This window comes from Trichomycterus rosablanca, chromosome 5 (genome assembly GCF_030014385.1).
Source record: "Trichomycterus rosablanca isolate fTriRos1 chromosome 5, fTriRos1.hap1, whole genome shotgun sequence".
Taxonomy (NCBI): Eukaryota; Metazoa; Chordata; class Actinopteri; order Siluriformes; family Trichomycteridae; genus Trichomycterus; species Trichomycterus rosablanca.
The window spans coordinates 29,242,726-29,259,316 of record NC_085992.1 but is presented as its reverse complement, the minus strand read 5'-3'; the positions used below and the strand labels follow the sequence as shown (position 1 = coordinate 29,259,316).

The 16,591-nt window shown below is 38.2% G+C and overlaps 2 protein-coding genes across 2 annotated transcripts in view; both read left to right on the top strand.

Moving 5' to 3' along the window:
• Positions 1-5,297, top strand: part of sft2d1 (SFT2 domain containing 1) — a 28,549-nt gene extending 23,252 nt beyond the window's left edge. The window contains exons 7-8 of the mRNA XM_062995036.1: positions 1,222-1,251; positions 5,047-5,297. Of these exons, the coding sequence (XP_062851106.1) occupies positions 1,222-1,251; positions 5,047-5,086 (70 nt within the window). The 3' untranslated portion in view covers positions 5,087-5,297. The remainder of the gene's footprint in view (positions 1-1,221; positions 1,252-5,046) is intronic.
• A 6,490-nt stretch (positions 5,298-11,787) lies between these two features.
• On the top strand, positions 11,788-13,233 carry prr18 (proline rich 18). The gene has a single exon (XM_062995035.1). It carries the CDS (start codon positions 11,788-11,790, stop codon positions 12,556-12,558), a length of 771 nt encoding a protein of 256 aa, XP_062851105.1. The 3' UTR covers positions 12,559-13,233.
• The last annotated feature ends 3,358 nt before the right edge of the window (positions 13,234-16,591 follow it).

The window sequence follows — 16,591 nt, the reverse complement described above, 5'->3', positions numbered from 1 at the left end:
CACACACTCACACACACACAAAGATGTTCTATTTCCAATATTCAGCATTCCTTAGCACAGAAAGTGAGTGTGGAGTCTGCTCATGTGTGAGAATCAGTGACATTCCATACATGCCTAGATGGCACAGTCTGTTAATACACTACTTATAAAACTACCTTATGTAACCTGAGGAGGTTAAATATTTTTTGCCAATATTTAACCGAGTAATAACCTTTTATGTATTTGTAATAAGCATATAATGTAAGATTTACTGAAAGCATAATTTGCATGCTATGCAGACAAGTGTTTAAATGGGTTTTATTAAAATGGATCATAAATGCATGTTTGGGTTTATTTTAATTTCTAGATTGCATTAGACTATACATTGCTGTATAGAGGATTTTACCACACACTATATGCCTACAGGTATTTGGACACCTGACAATGGGCTGTTTCAAAACCATTAGCATTGTAGTACTTTCACTCGCAGCCACCCACTCCTTGTGGCTATAACAGCTTTCACTCTTTTGGTAAGACTTTATATTAGATTTAGTAGTGAAACTTATTTTAGGATATAATTGTATAGAATTGATTTCAGTAATGGTTGTTGCTAAAACACCTGATTGGGCGACACGGTGGCTCGAGGGGTAACACCGTCGCCTCACAGCAAGAAGGTCCTGGGTTCGATCCCCATGTGGGGCAGTCCGGATCCTTTCTGTGTGGAGTTTGCATGTTCTCCCCGTGTCTGCGTGGGTTTCCTCCCACAGTCTAAAGACATGCAAGTGAGGTGAATTGGAGATGGAAAATTGTCCATGACTGTGTTTGACATTAAACTTGTGAACTGATGAATCTTGTGTAACAAGTAACTACCGTTTCTGTCATGAATGTAATCAAAGTGTGTAAAACATGACATTAAAATCCTAATAAATAAATAAAACACCTGTATTCAATAATTAGGAGGAGTTTCCGCATACTATCCTCCATCTAGTGCATTTAAAACATCGGGCCAACTTTTTTTTTTTCAAAATCCTGGACTCCTTCTGCCTAATATTGAAAACTAAAGCAGACTAAACATGACTTTAAGATGTGTGAAGTGACTATATTAATTGTCCTTCCACAAATAATAATATTAATTATAGTCTTACAATTTCATAGTCTTTCATCTGTTTACTTTAAGCAGAATTACTTGTGTATGATCAGGGAAATTTGCATTAACTTGTGTCTCTCTCTTTTGTCCTCCAGGTACAGCATCTCCTACATTCCTTTTGCGAGGTAAGGTGGAACTGTTGCTATATTTCTCTATGTAGATTTTTTTTTACTTAGTCTTTTTGGCACAATTTAAAATGGAAGGTAAAGCACTGGGAAAAACAGAGTTCACATGGATTATTTAAACATATTAGTGATTTGTTAAACATGTGCCAGTTAATTTAGATCAGGCTAAAACAAATCTGAAAATGCTCAGGTGGCGCAGTGGCAAAACACACTATAGCACACGAGCTGACATTTCGAACTCATTGGTTCGAAACTCAGCTCTGCCATCCGGCTGGGCTGGGTGGCTACATGAACAATGATTGGCTTGTTGTTCAGGGTGGGAAAAGCCAGACAGGGACTCTCTCATGGCTGATGCAATTATGACCTCTGCTGGCTGATTGATGGCACCTGCACAGAGACGGGGAAAGAGTGCGTTGATTAGGGTGTGGCTCTCCGTACACAAAGCTGATCCGCATATGTACTCGCCTTGTACGGGTGAAAAGATGCAGTCGGCTGCTGCACACGTGTCGGAGGGGGTGTGTGTTAGCCTCGTTCTCCCCAATCAGAGCGGGTATTGGCATCAGTGAAGAGGAAGCATAATACAATCTGACAGAAAAAAATATTTGAATATTGTAATAATATTTTGCTTAGGAAGTCAATATTGTTTTCTTTTTAGTCATTTAGCAAACTGGATTACATAATAATTCTTAGTTCTAACCAACGGAAATAGGACTGTTATATTTATCCAATTAACAGCATGCTACCTCTCCCACACTAGCTGTGGGTTTTTTTTTTTCTGGGTAACTGTATAAAAACCTGTAAGTTCCTCATGGCTGTGTGGCGGTTCTACACCCTATGGCATTAATCCTCTCCAGGACCACACTGGGCTCAGTGTGTTATGCACATGGATTTATGTTTGTCTTTTACCTTTCTACTCCACACGTAAACCCTGTCAGCTTTGTTCTTTAATTTTATAATACAGAAGTCAAAAAGCCAGAGCTGCTATTCTGGGGAGCATGTCCATCTGCAGCCTACCTCACAGCCCTATGTTTGGATCTCTGCCTACACCTAATAAATTAGATTACACAAGATTAAATAGGTTACTGCTAGATTAAAAAATGTATCAGCAGCATCCTAATGTCAGTCCCAAATACAACCTTAAAGTGGTAAAGCAGAACAAACCCCAAGATCTGCTGCATCTCTTATCTAAGTAGCCTTTTAGTTGTGATGAATTGCTAGATGTTAGCTTTGTTTAAAATGTACATTCTGTAAACCAGCCTAGCGCCACATGCATATGTTTATTTTACTGCTTTACATTACTGTCAAGCTATTTGTCATTTTAAAAAGGCTAAATATTTTTTGACAGGCTTGACTTGTTGACTCAGTGGTGTGTTTATTATTTTAATGGGTTGCAATAAGCTTGATGGTTAATGGGAAACATTTACACTAAAAACAGTTGCAGAAATGGTTATAATGATTAATACACTAGCTCACCACTGCAAAAAGCTGTAGCTCTCAAGTTTGAATCTCAAGAGATAGATGCAACATGTTGGACGATTAATTTAAATGATCAGGCTCAGCGCCAAAACTAGTTGTCTAGCCAAAGCATTAACTGTCCTGCACTGGATGATTTTTTTCTTCATACTTAACATCTTGACCTAGTAGCAAGTGTTTTTGCATACTTCTGTTTCACTAGTGCCAATTTGTTCACTAGTAAGTGTGTAAAATTATTGCTCTTACCAACTTTATTTATATAACACCTTCCTTTGGTGTTAATTAAGAACAAAGATAAGACAGTTAACTGACTAAGTAGCAGCCTAACCTCTGTTCATATACTCACCATGCTCTTTATAATCATGTATCTGAGACATACATACATTGATAATTTTATACGCACAAAATGAATCTCTTTAGTAGGTGTAGCTTATAAAATAAACACCTTTTTGGGATTTTTTTTATCTCAATGTCAATGCCTAGAGAAGAATGGTGTGTCAACCAAAAATACAAAGTCACCAGCATCCTGGGTTCAGTGTTCAGTGATACAAGACTAGAAAATGATTAACACATAGCTATAGTCCCAACCTGTTAGTACGTGTTGTAGGTGTACAGTTAATGTGCTAATAAATAAGGCCAGTATATTTAAACAGTAGTTTAAATCCCATCAACACTGCTACACCTAATGCACTTGTACCAGAACTACACTTACTAATGTCTTCACCATATTAGTGTCATTGCAGTTCTAAGATAGGAGTATCTTAAAAAAAAAATGTATGTACATAATAAAGTTCTTGACAGGTGTAAATGTGTTGGGATTGCTGAACTAAAGTATGAATATTTAGCTCAATTACCCAAACACCACCAGCCATCTTTAACTAGCTAGTAGTTGTTTGAAGTTTTAATGTGAATGTCAGTCTAATAATCTCTGGGATTATTAGCATTAGTTTAGTTTACTAGTCTAGCTAATCGTAATTGTAATCTGTGGTCTGTTAAAGGCCAATTCCTGAACAGTTCTGCTTTAAATTGCTTAAATTCGGTGCCCCTTTTACACACCTTCTTCTACTGATGAGTAGGGCAGTTGTAGCCTAGCGGTTAAGGTACTGGACTAGTAACTAAGAGGTTGCTGGTTCAAGCCCCACCACTGCCAGGTTGTTACTGTTGGGCCCTTGAGCAAGGCCCTTAACCCTCAATATACTGTTACAGTACTGTAAGTCGCTTTGGATAAAAGCATCTGCTAAATGCTGTAAATGTTAATGAGATCTGGGTATCCAGGCTACGAATCTCAGCCGTGCTTTTGGCTGGTCGAGTATTTGCATGAATGTGATTGGCTAATGCTCAAGGGGAGGTGGGGTGGCCAGAACAGCCATTGGAAGGCACGTTTTTCAGTTCACTCTCAATGGCCATCCCAAGCCTGGATAGAAATAGAATGGCTACGTCTGGAAAAAACAGTGCCAAGTCTGGTATGCAGACCAGATCCAATGTGCTGACCTTTATATACTGGAGCAGTCGAAAAAATGTCCTGGAATAGACTGGTGTCCTGTCCAGCTTATAGTCCAGTTTTGCATCCATGCTTTTTCTATTGCATCCCTGATCAGTATAAAGCAGTTACTGAAGATTAATAAACAAATTATTTTTGACTTTAGTACAGTTTCACAAACGCATATATGAATGGGTTACTGCAGGATCTTAAATACAGGGCAGCTAGATGTAGAGGTATTTTTTCAGACGTCTGAGAAAGGAAGATAAGTACCAGTTTCTAAATTTATGAAGGGATGGAGTCACAATGAGCCCCTCCCCTTTCTCTCTCGCTCGTCTCTCCTCCCTCCATCCCCTCCTTCCCTCTTCTTTTTAACCTTGACTGCTTTTCACACGTTCTCCTTTATGCTGAGCAGTGATATAGTCTGCATAGCAACACAACTGACAGAGAGTGAGAAACTGGAAGAGGGGGTTGTGGAAAATGACACCAAGGAGGCAGCATGACCTCGTTCTACAGTTGCCATGGAGACCAACACCTCTCGTACCTGTTGTTGGGTTGGCGCATGGCTCTATTCCCGCCAAAACAGAATAAAATATGTTACAGCTCCACCCATTCACAGTAGAGTATGTAAATAGTCCCAACACAAAAAGCTGATATGGAAAATCTTAGTGACTGAGAGAATCAAAGCAAACACGTCAGCAGGTTTAGTTTTTTTCCCTGATGCTCTTATATAATTTATTCTTAATTAAAATCTTTGACCTTTTTTATTAAAACCACACAACCTGAATCTGTATCATCAGGTTGCCAGTACTAACGAAATGTTTTGTCTTTTCTTTCTACAGAGACGCAGTCATGAAGTGCTTCACCAGTTGTTTGAGCTAAAGCTATTTTTTCAGCAGTCCTTTCCAAAAGCCAAGAGTAAATATGTAAAATATTATCAAGATTTAAATTTTATTAACTCTCGCTTTGCTAGCATAATCAAGCATACACTATACTTAGTTGAAACATCCCTTACATTTTTGATTACAAGACCAATTATAAGCACTGCCATGTATTATATGACATTAATATAAACATAAACAATGATTTCATTTTTGTAGCATTTTTTATTTGTGTTTTTTTTTTTTTTTTTTATCATTTTGTGTTTTGTTTGAATTAAAAGAATCTGCCTTAAAGCTGCAGTTTGTAAATTTGGTACAATTGTGTTTAACAATGTAGTTTATTCTGGTGGGTTTATGTTTAAAATTCTTTTGATTGTTTGATTGTCATGAGATTCATTTTTAGTCTTTTAAATGGTGCATTATTGTTACGTTTATCACTTCTGATTCACTTACTACTGATTCATTTTAGTATCATTACTTGGCTCCAGGCAGCGCTTTATATTTCCATTTTATCATTCAGATTTGCAGATATTATAAAAGGGTGTGGTTTCTTTATAGGGAATCATTACAAACATTCTGATTAACATTACTGTTCAGACTTATAGCAGTTACCTGTTTGGAAAAAATCACAAATCCAAATAGGTTTTTTAATGCTTCCTACTGGAAGTTTCTCCACCTTGTTAATGACTGAATCACTCGTCTCAGTGTTTCTTACCTGTTTCTCTCTCTCTCTGCTTTTGTTCACATGTGAACTAACACACTAGTACCATTGTAATTGCACTTTGTCTCAACTTTGTCGACTTTGGGTGGTTTTACAACACAGTAAATTGGCAATTAATATCCAAGTGACTGTGCATGTGTGAAATAGGCTGTAGTATCGTTGGTACAGTAGAGAAAATACTGTAAAGTAGGTCACTTTAGAGAAGCAACATAAATTTAAGTTCAGAGCAGATCGCTAGGCTTTCATAAAATAAGTATTTCGTACTTGTTTGTCTTCACAGATGACACCTCTAACTAATACTTGTAAAGTATTTATTGACTAGCTTCACAATAACATTAAACTGATTGACTGGGAGAGGGGTCTGTAAAACAGCTGAGATGAAACATTTATTTCAGAGTTCTCCAAATTACCCAACGTTACATACTGCAGCTTTAAACTTACACATATTTAAGAGTGTTATGAATTTGTGCTGAGACTGTTTGAGGGTGCCACACTGATCGCCAGGTGCCTTGTTTTGTTGTCTTAATCTCTGTATTTAATGTATGCAAATTGAAACCAATTGTCTCTGTCTTTTGTACAATATATTTTTGAGCCAGAAACTTTGCTAACACTGCACTTCACTCCAAAGTAATAAACTCAATCATTCTCTGTCTTCTTTCTGTCAGTCATTGGTATTCTAGCCACATCTGATTCATAATGCATTGATTACCAAAAGCCTTGCGGCTGGCAGCTGCTCTGCTTTTTGTCTAGATCAGTGATGTATAAGAATAAGATGTACTGCTCTGGGTCCTACATAACAGTATGATATGATGCCAACTTGGTGAGGCAAATTCTGCTTTACATTCCATCAACTGCAGCTGTGCTATCAGATACACAAAGGAGATAAACATTCCTCCATGCATTCTTTCTATTTGCATTTTATTTCCCTGCTTTTCAAGCTTCTCTTGTGGGGGATTATAGGACATCCACCTGACCTAAAATCCATATGTTCTAATGCAATATTGTCCTTCATTCTTTTGTCACAACATGACCTAATAACCCAACATGCATTGCTGTGAGTTTTGTTTTTGACATGCCCAGGCTGGTGGTCTGCAACGGCGCAGCTGTGGTTGTCATGGTAACAACTGAGGGCGCATCACATGAAGCGACCCTCCTCCATCCTGCACAACATGGATAAAGATGTGTATAAAGATGCTGCACCCAATTGTTGGTGAAACCTCAGCTTGTCCATTCTTCTTTTATTTGATGACTTTACCAAAAATTATTATAAAGGTCATGTATTTACAAGCCAACGTATTGTTTATTTTAATTATTGTTGTTATTAGGATTTTTGTTGTGGATATGTTTTGTAATTATACTGTACATTAACAGTAGATTCTCTGAAATATTTGATTATGTATACACACGTGTGTTTGTGTGTGTGTGTGTGTGGGGTGCATCTGAATTTGCTGAGATATGCATCCTTTACACTAATCGTAGGCTATTGAAACACAATGTTCACTTCATAATATAGGACTGTCAGCTTATTTTAAAAAAGGCTGATGTGTCTGCAGGTTTTCATACAAACTATGCAAAAGCTCAACCGATACAACATTTTTATGTCATTTTTACACCAACACCAACTGAACATGTGAAATCGGGTTCTGCTCTTGCATGGTTACACCGCCTTTTTCTACATGAGTGACACTCCTCATACAGTCCCCATAATATCACTGTCATGCATTGCTTCATTTTACTATTCCATACAAATGTATGGGGTATGAGACACAGCCAAAACGTATGCCTTAGTCCGTAGTTCATTCATATAAAAATTAAAACTGCACGTTGTGTGTTTGCAGTTAGAAGATGTGAAGCATTTTTTGGATAGTTTATATAAAATATAATCACATCCTGATCTAATTATTTTACACAGGTTTAATTGCCAAACCACAGAAATACAACCTATACAACTATCCCCATAAGTATAGTTGTTTATTTATTAGGATTTTAATGTCATGTTTTACAAAAATTACTTATTACACTAGATTCATCAGTTCACAAGTTTAATGTCAAACACAGTCATAGACAATTTTGTATCTCCAATTCACCTCACTTGCATGTTTTTGGACTGTGGGAGGAAACTGAAGTATGCATCACGCAGACACACGGAGAACAGAAAACTCCACACAGAAAGGACCTTGACCGTCCCACATGGGGATCAAACCCAGGACCATCTTTCTTTGAGGCAACAGTGCTACCCACTGAGCCACCGAGCTGCCCATAAGTATAGTAATTGTCATATTTAATTATACATTTCTGAATTGCGTTTTCTAAATCATAAGGGTGGCTAAGTAGCACTGTCGCCTCACAGCAAGAAGGTCCTGGGTTCGATCTCCAGGTGGGGCGGTCCAGGTCCTTTCTGTGTAGAGTTTGCATGTTCTCCCCGGGTCTGCGTGGGTTTACTCTGGGTGCTCCGGTTTCCTCCCGCAGCACTGTCGCCTCACAGCAAGAAGGTCCTGGGTTCGATCCTCAGGTGGGGTGGTCCAGGTCCTTTCTGTGTGGTGTTTGCATGTTCTCCCCGTGTCGGCGTGGGTTTACTCTGGGTGCTCCGGTTTCCTCCCACAGTCCAAAGACATGCAAGTGAGGTGAATTGGAGATACAAAATTGTCAGTGACTGTGTTTGATATAACCTTGTGAACTGATGAATTCTGTGTAAATAAGTAACTACTGTTCCTGTCATGAATGTAACCAAAGTGTAAAACATGACGTTAAAATCCTAATAAACAAACAAATAGCATAAACTAGGCCATAAATTTAAGCTGTTGTGTATTTGTATATGAGTGCTGTGGGGAAAATGTATCTAAAATAAGTTTATAAAGATAAATACATTAATTATTCACATAATAAAAGACAAATACTATTGAACATGGCAACACCACTATCTGTGACCAAATTTGGTTTGCATCCTGCATTTCCTAAATCTCATCCCACACATACTGGTCTAAGTGTGAGTGAAGAGTAAAAAAAGGTCTGCAAACAGAATATAGAAAATATATCCCAAGAAATTACATCAGCAACCACGTTACTCATTGTGACACTTACAATAACATGAGCAACAGACTTTAGCCTTTAGAAGTATTTTTTTCCCTTTAAGCCAGGAGAGAATGATGTGAAGTGGTCAGACTATTGAGCTTAGTGATGGTTTGTGTTCATGTGACAGGAAATAGATTGTACCAATTCTTTGTGGATGTGCAATGAGCGTTTTCTTCAAGGTGTTTAAAAGCATATTGATTTTTACTCACTTCACCATGGCGACCCGCCGCTGTCTCTATGGAAGAAAAGCAGTAAAAGATGAGAGGCCCAAATCAATACCATAGTGGGGCGATGCATACTCAAGGTCACCGATTAACAAATCACTTAATGACCGATGTATGGAAAACCCTAGTCTACAGTTGCAATCAAAATTAATCAACCCCAGCTGCAAATTAGCTTTATTAAACTTTTAGCTGTTTCCAGTGAACCAAATAAGGGCAATGTAAATATCTCAACACAACTAATATAACAAGTGGTTTCTCAGAATTGAGTACTGTGGCCTCAGAATTATTTAATCCTTTTATGACAAGCATTTTTAGTACTTAGTAGAGCACGCTTGTCCTGTTATGACCTGCTGCAAATGTGATGCAAAGATAAACACCAGCTTCTGGCAGAATTCCTAAGGAATCTTAGCCCATTCCTCACAGACAATGGCCTCCAGTTTACTTATATTCTTGGGCTTGTGTGCTGCAACCACCTTCTTCAAATCCCACAAAAGATTTTCTATTAGTTCAAGTCAGACAGCTGTGACCACCATTTCAGAATCACTCTGAACTTCTTCTGAAACTAAGCTGGGTGGACTTTGAGGTTTGCTTGGGATCATTGTCCTGATGGAAGATCCAATGACGCCCAAGCTTCAGCTTTCTCACATTTTGCTAATACTTAATTTGCAATGGGGGTTTAATCATTTTGATTGCAACTGTAGATAGTTAAATGGTTCACTTGTTACTACATGATTACAACAAAGTTGAAAGAATGTGATTTTTAGTATATGACATTTTTGACATGTTCTAACAGTGTCCACAGGTGATGAACAAAAGAACAGAGAAATTACATGAAACAACTTTGATGTGAGTAAATCACAGTTACAAACACAGCTGCTATGGTGAAATGTACTTAACTGATTGATATTTAACAGAAAATATAGGCTTAAAATGAGCTCTGGAACATTTATTAGCCTCATGTTGCTATGCAATTTTAATAAAGATTTAAAAAAGTGAATAGTAAGAGTTAAAATGGTAGATGCATCAGTCACCACAATTTACATTTTAGCCATTAAGCAGACGACTTTATCCAAAGCGATTTACATTACAGTTACAGTATACAGTCTGAGCAATTGAGGATTAAGGGCCTTGCTCAAGGGCCCAACAGCAGCAACTTAGCAGTGTTGGGGCTTGAACCAGCGATCTTGAACCAGCAAAGGAACAAGGCTTAAATGTACTGGTAGTTTATTTTAAACATAGACAAACAAAATTAACAAAAAAAAGTAGTAATTAAATGCCCCAGTAGTATTTGTTTTCTCCTGTCCTTTCATTTGTTTATGTCCTTGACCTGTTGGTGGTAGAATAACCTTGCTAAGATCACAGTGTTCAATATGATGCATACATTACAACATTCCATATATCTGACTTTATATGTGCTTTATAGAAATTATGTCACAGGGCAACTGAACTAATCTCATTCCAAAATCTCGTTCTTGCTTGAATTTCAACCCTAATATCCAATGATTGTCATGCTGAACTCATAGAATTTCATGAAAGAATCCAAACAGCCAAGCAGTTATTTTTTTACTCTGAGCAAATGTATGTAAGATCTCATTGGAGTGAAGTACAAGTAGGTTTTTCTATGGTATTTATTTGTTTTATTTCTTAATCACTATTAAATATTATTAACTGTAACCTTGCTGTGCTTGAAATCTGCACATATTCAGCACCACATTCAATTTGTCAGGAGCACGATTTTACCAGTCACAGTATTTTTATATGCATGTTTTATTTGAAAAAAAGTTTTATTTACAGTATCTAAATGGCAGAAAGTACAAGTCAGCCCAAAGAACAGTTAAATAACCCCAGAATGAAAGAAGTGTTCTTGCACCAGAATGAACAAGAATGTAAATTTTAAACTGCAGGGCTGCTATTTAGAAACCAAAGGTCAGTTTGCAGAGACTGAAAAATTGGTGTAAATAGCACAGGAACCTGGAACCTGGACTTGAAAACATTTAATAGGGTGCAAACTGTGCAGTAAATCTTACCTTTCTTTTTTCTGAAGGAACTGAAAGATTTTTTGTGACATAATATAACGTTCCTCCACAAAATATTGGTTGAAATATACTTTGGCCAGAGTGTGACTGTAGTAATAATCTGTATCTTTACATTTTAATTTTCGGCATTTAGCAGATGCTTTTATCCAAAGCCACTTACAGTACTGTGACAGTATATTGTCTAAGCAATTGAGGATTAAGGGCCTTGCTCAAAGGCCCAACAGTGGCATAATGACAGTGGTGGGGCTTGAACCAACGACCTTTTGATTTCTAGTCCAGTACCTTAACCACTAGGCTACAACTGCCCTGTATCTTGGAGATAAACTTACTGCTACTGGCTTATTTTGTCGATCACTTGTATGTGTAATGCTTATAAGAGTAAAAACAACAATCACACTGGGATGGTTGATGATGGAATCTCAGCGCCTTCATCCACCTTACTGTTCATTCATGGGCGTGTTTTTGTTACATGACCACGCCCATTCTAGATTATATATAAGACATAGGCTCCGCCCCTTGGCAGTAAAGCTCAAAGAAGCGACACACTAACAAGGAGTGTTAGTTTGGATACCGCGAATGGCCTCCTTCAAGTTATTTTGATATTTTTCCCGTAAAATAATATTAATTTGTTATTTACGTAACCGGTACGATGCCTTTTCCTCCTATAAACCTTCATTCACGGATATCTTCTCCAGGAAAGGACCTATTTCGGAAGAAAAAGGCTGGCACGAGCGTTGTGCCACCTCAGTCTTTGCTAAATTCTACACCGCTCGAGAAGAAAGAAGCGGAAAAGGACAAATTGTCCACATCCTGGCCCTCAGCCAATCTGAAACAGCTGGGACGGAGGCCGCCTCCGCCGCAACAAGCGGGTAAATTCACAGACATTACAACCCCAAATCTGGACATGGATGTCCGGGGTTCGTGGCTGAATGTGAACAGAGCGCTGGGCGGCTCGTGTGAGAGCGTCCCGCGCTCCAGCTCAGGAGAATCAGCCGCCCGGCGCGCCATCAGCAGAGAGGACCTGGATCAAGAGGTCCAGTTTTCACTCAGCCTTACTCCCGAAGCCATCCTCGTCATCCAGAAACGGAATCTGGAAAAACAGATGCTGGCGAAGCAGAAGTGCTGCGGATCAGCGGAGGCCAGACACCGGCGGGCTGCTCAATCCAAGAGGGCGCAGGGCGCATCGAAGTGCACTGCACCTGTAGCCAAACTGGACAGCTCGAACGACATCAGTGCGATCGTGAAGATCTCGCTGCTTAACGATCAGCACAAATACGACGATGTCGAGTACGAGGAGGAGGACGGAGACGTGGACGAGACTGTTATGCGTAAATGTAAAGAATGGCTGAAAGGTGTGGAGAGCGCCGCCGCATTCAGCAAAGTGGACAAGCTGTCAGCTCTACCGCATCTCAAGAGCTGATCTTATACCAGCATTCATCAGACAACCGTAATACAATGTGGAGCAAATGGTCTTTAGTTGACGTTCTGTTAGTGCCAAATATGTCCACTATATTTTACAAGATGTCAAGTTGACTGACCTTCATTTTGATATGAATCTGATTTATTTCCATCTTGCAGCGCTGATTTTGCATTCACCTTTTGAGGAGTTTGACATGTTCTTTCAGTGTCTCCATGACTTTCCTCCAGGTACTCAGTACATCCGACTCCCCCGCCCAAGAAACAGGCAGAGGGTGGATTGTCTGTTCTAAATTGCCACTGTGTGTGTGTGTGCTTCCCTGTGATGAATTTTCACTGAATGAATGGATCTTGCAGGCCTCTTACTGTCCTTGTTTTCTCCTCTGTCCTTTCATTTGTTTATGTCCTTGACCTGTTGGTGATAGAATAACTTTGCTAAGATCACAGTGTTCCATATGATGCATACGTTACAACATTCCATATATCTGACAATTATGTCACAGGGCAACTTAACTAATAGTCTCATTCCAAAATCTCGTTCTTGCTTGGATTTCAAGCCTAATATCCAATGATTGTCATGCTGAACTCTTTGAATTTCATACAGGAATCCAAACAGCCAAGCAGTTATTTTTTTAGTCTGAGCAAATGTATGTAAGATCTCATTGGAGTGAAGTACAAGTAGGCTTTTCTATGGTATTTATTGGTTTTATTTGTTAATTACTATTAAATCTCTTTAACTGTAACCTTGCTGTACTTGAAATCTGTACATATTCAGCACCACATTCAGGAGCACTATTTTACCAGTCAAAGCATTTTTATATGCATGTTTTATTTGATAAAGGTTTATTTATCTAAATGGTGGGATAAACAATGCAGCCAAATATCAATGGCATTAAAAAATACATATATACATTAATTACACTGACACACATAAGCAAATACATTTGACCTCGAAACGTAACCTAATTTCACAGTGTTCTGTGCATGTTTTTTGCTGATTCAGATGTAAATTTTAGTAAAAACCATTTTTTCTCAATCACTGGGGTAAAGCCTTACCTGCATGTTAAGCCTTGATTTACATTTGAACAGTAAATTAACAGTAAAGTCTAATATACATTGTTAACATGCTTCATTAAACAGTGGTATTTTTTCTTTTACATCAGGGGTCAGCAACCTTTTTTGTACGACGTGCTGATTTAAAAAAAAAAGCAAGATAAAATATTCAGTGTGCCATGCAGCACTAACATGTACACTGAGCATAGGCAAAAGTATTAGGACACCCCTTTTAATTATTGATTTCATGTGTTTCAGCCACAGCAATTGCTAACTGGTGTAATAAATCAATCATAGAAAGGAAATTATATGCTTTTAACTTTGCATAACAGTTTACAGAAGGCCGTTTCCTATTCCAGCATGACTGTACCCCTGTACACAAAGCAAGGTCTGTAACGACCTGAAAAGAAACTCCAGTGGTCTACACATAACTTTGACCTCAGCCCCACTGAACAGCTTTGCAATGAACTGGAACATCAATTGAGGCTTTCTTGACTAACATCAGTGTCCAGCAATACAACCATACAGTGCCCAGCCCAACCTCTTTTGACTATATGGGCAGAAATTCCCACAGACATACTTCAAAGTCTGGTGAGGAGCCTTCTCAGAACAGTGGCTGTTGTTATTGCTAAAAAAAAATTATAATTGTAATACAATTTGGGGACAGTGGTAGCCTATTGGGTAGAGCTTTGGGCTATCAACTGAAAGGTTGAAAGTTTAAATCCCAGCGCTGCCATGCAGCCACTCTTGGGCCCTTAAGCAATGCCCTTAATCCTCTCTGATCCTGAGGCGCTGTATGATGGCTGACCCTGCGCGAAGAAAGAATTTCGCTGTACTGTACACCTGAATATGTATATATGACAAATAAAGGCATTCATTCTATAGGATGTCCAACAAGCTCATGGTCAGGTGTCTGATTACTTTTGACCATAGTGTATTGTGAAGGACTTTCTGTGATTAACAATACACTGAGCTATCTTGTAACTTACAAGTGTAACATGACTTTTACTGTGGCTTAAATTTTGTAGTACATTTGTTTGTGTCTTGTACCTTGAAATAGCTTGTTTGACTGATTCTGTTTTGTCAGCATCATCCTTAAATAAGCTTCAGAATGGCGGAACACACCCCAGGTTCGACAAACAAAACACACAGTCCTGTCAATCTGTCTACTCTCGTCAAAAGGAACGAACGTCCACTTTAGCATGTTTAGCTGCCATACTGTACATATTATTTCTATATTATATCAAGTTTGCACAGACTTACACCTTAACTACCCTACTTAACTGGCGTAAATTACTCCACTGTAACATAGCTTTTCACTCTAAGTAATGATCCAACCAATAAGTCACAGCTCCGAGTTTGAAATACACCGATTGTATTTACTCTCACAAATCAGCATGCCAAGCAAACATGAACAGCTGTGGCACGCGTGCCAGAGGTTGCCGACCCCTGCTTTACACAAACAAAGTGTGTATTCTTTTAAGTTTTTAAATAAGAGAATAAGAGATTATAATAATTATTATTTTATTTACATGGATAAAATTATTATAAAAATGAATGATGATGTATGAAATACTGTGACCTTACATTATATCCCAGTCGCTTAAACTAATAAATAGCTTAACAAATCCTCTCATTCTTTTTGCTGTTAAAGGGTAAGGACAGAATTTTATTCTTTAATAGTACAAAACCCAAAGATAAAAGTCAACTGTATGGAACACTGTGACTTACAATGCTGGATTTGCTTGGATTTTGTATATATTTATTACCAGTTTTAATATGTTGAGTGTTTCAACCAGTCAGTGGTTTATAGATTTATATTTAATGTTTTATTAAGTTTGTTTTATTAGGATTTTAACGTCATGTTCGGTTACATCCATGACAGGAACGGTAGTTACTCGTTACACAAGTTTAATCAGTTCACAAGGTTATATCGAACACAGTCATGGAGAAGTTTGTATCTCCAGTTCACCTCAGTTGCATGTCTTTGGACTATGGGAGGAAACCAGAGCTCCTGGAGGAAACCCACACAGACACAGGAGAACATGCAAACTCCACACATAAAGGACCTGGACCACCCCACCTGGTGATTGAACCCAGGACCTTCTTGCTGTGAAGCGACAGTGCTACCCACTTAGCCACCGTGCCGCCCAATGTTTTATTATGACACAATCAAGTGAACAGTTAACAATGTATCGGTTAATGCACTCCACATATTTTTAGCACTAATGGAGGCTCATACCTCAAACCACCCACTTCATCTTAAAGGACTAAAATGGCGTTATTTTTTCATGTGGTAGCCTATTTATGTGACATTCATCTTTTTGCACTCGACTGTTTCCACTCAGGTGTGATTTAAAGCTACAGTGTGTAACTTTTTATCATTTGAGGATTTTGAGACCCCTGTTTCTAAAATATGTTGCCCTGTTAACAAGAGTTAAAATGAAAGTTATGGACGGCATCTTTAAAAGTGCTTGCGCAGTTTAATGTAGAATTGATTCTATCAGTTGCTTGATTTGTCATTACCATGGTCTAAAATCTGCATACTACTATACTAAATAGTATAGTGTAGCTTTAGGAGGTTAAAAGGAAAACACTTTTATTTTATGTTAAATGAATCTGTACCTTAAAATATTACATTTCATGGAATAATTAGGGTGTTCTAATAATTGGCATTAAGAATTTTTAGGCGTTTTAGGGGCAGAGGTTTAAGGCAGAGGTTTAAGGTAAAATTTACCATAAAATCTGATTATAGTACATAATTGAGGCTGCATGTGTGGTGCAGTTGTAAGCCTAGTTACTACAGTAGTAAGTGGTTTGGAACACAGCCTAACCACACAAAGCTTTTCAGTGGTACAGCGCTTGACTTTGTGCCAGAAATCAACACCCGGTAAAGGCTTCACTACTAAGAGCTTACTGGTTTTAAAATGGGTTTGTACCAGCTTTGTACAGTATTTATTTCAGAACCTTTAAAATGTATTTGT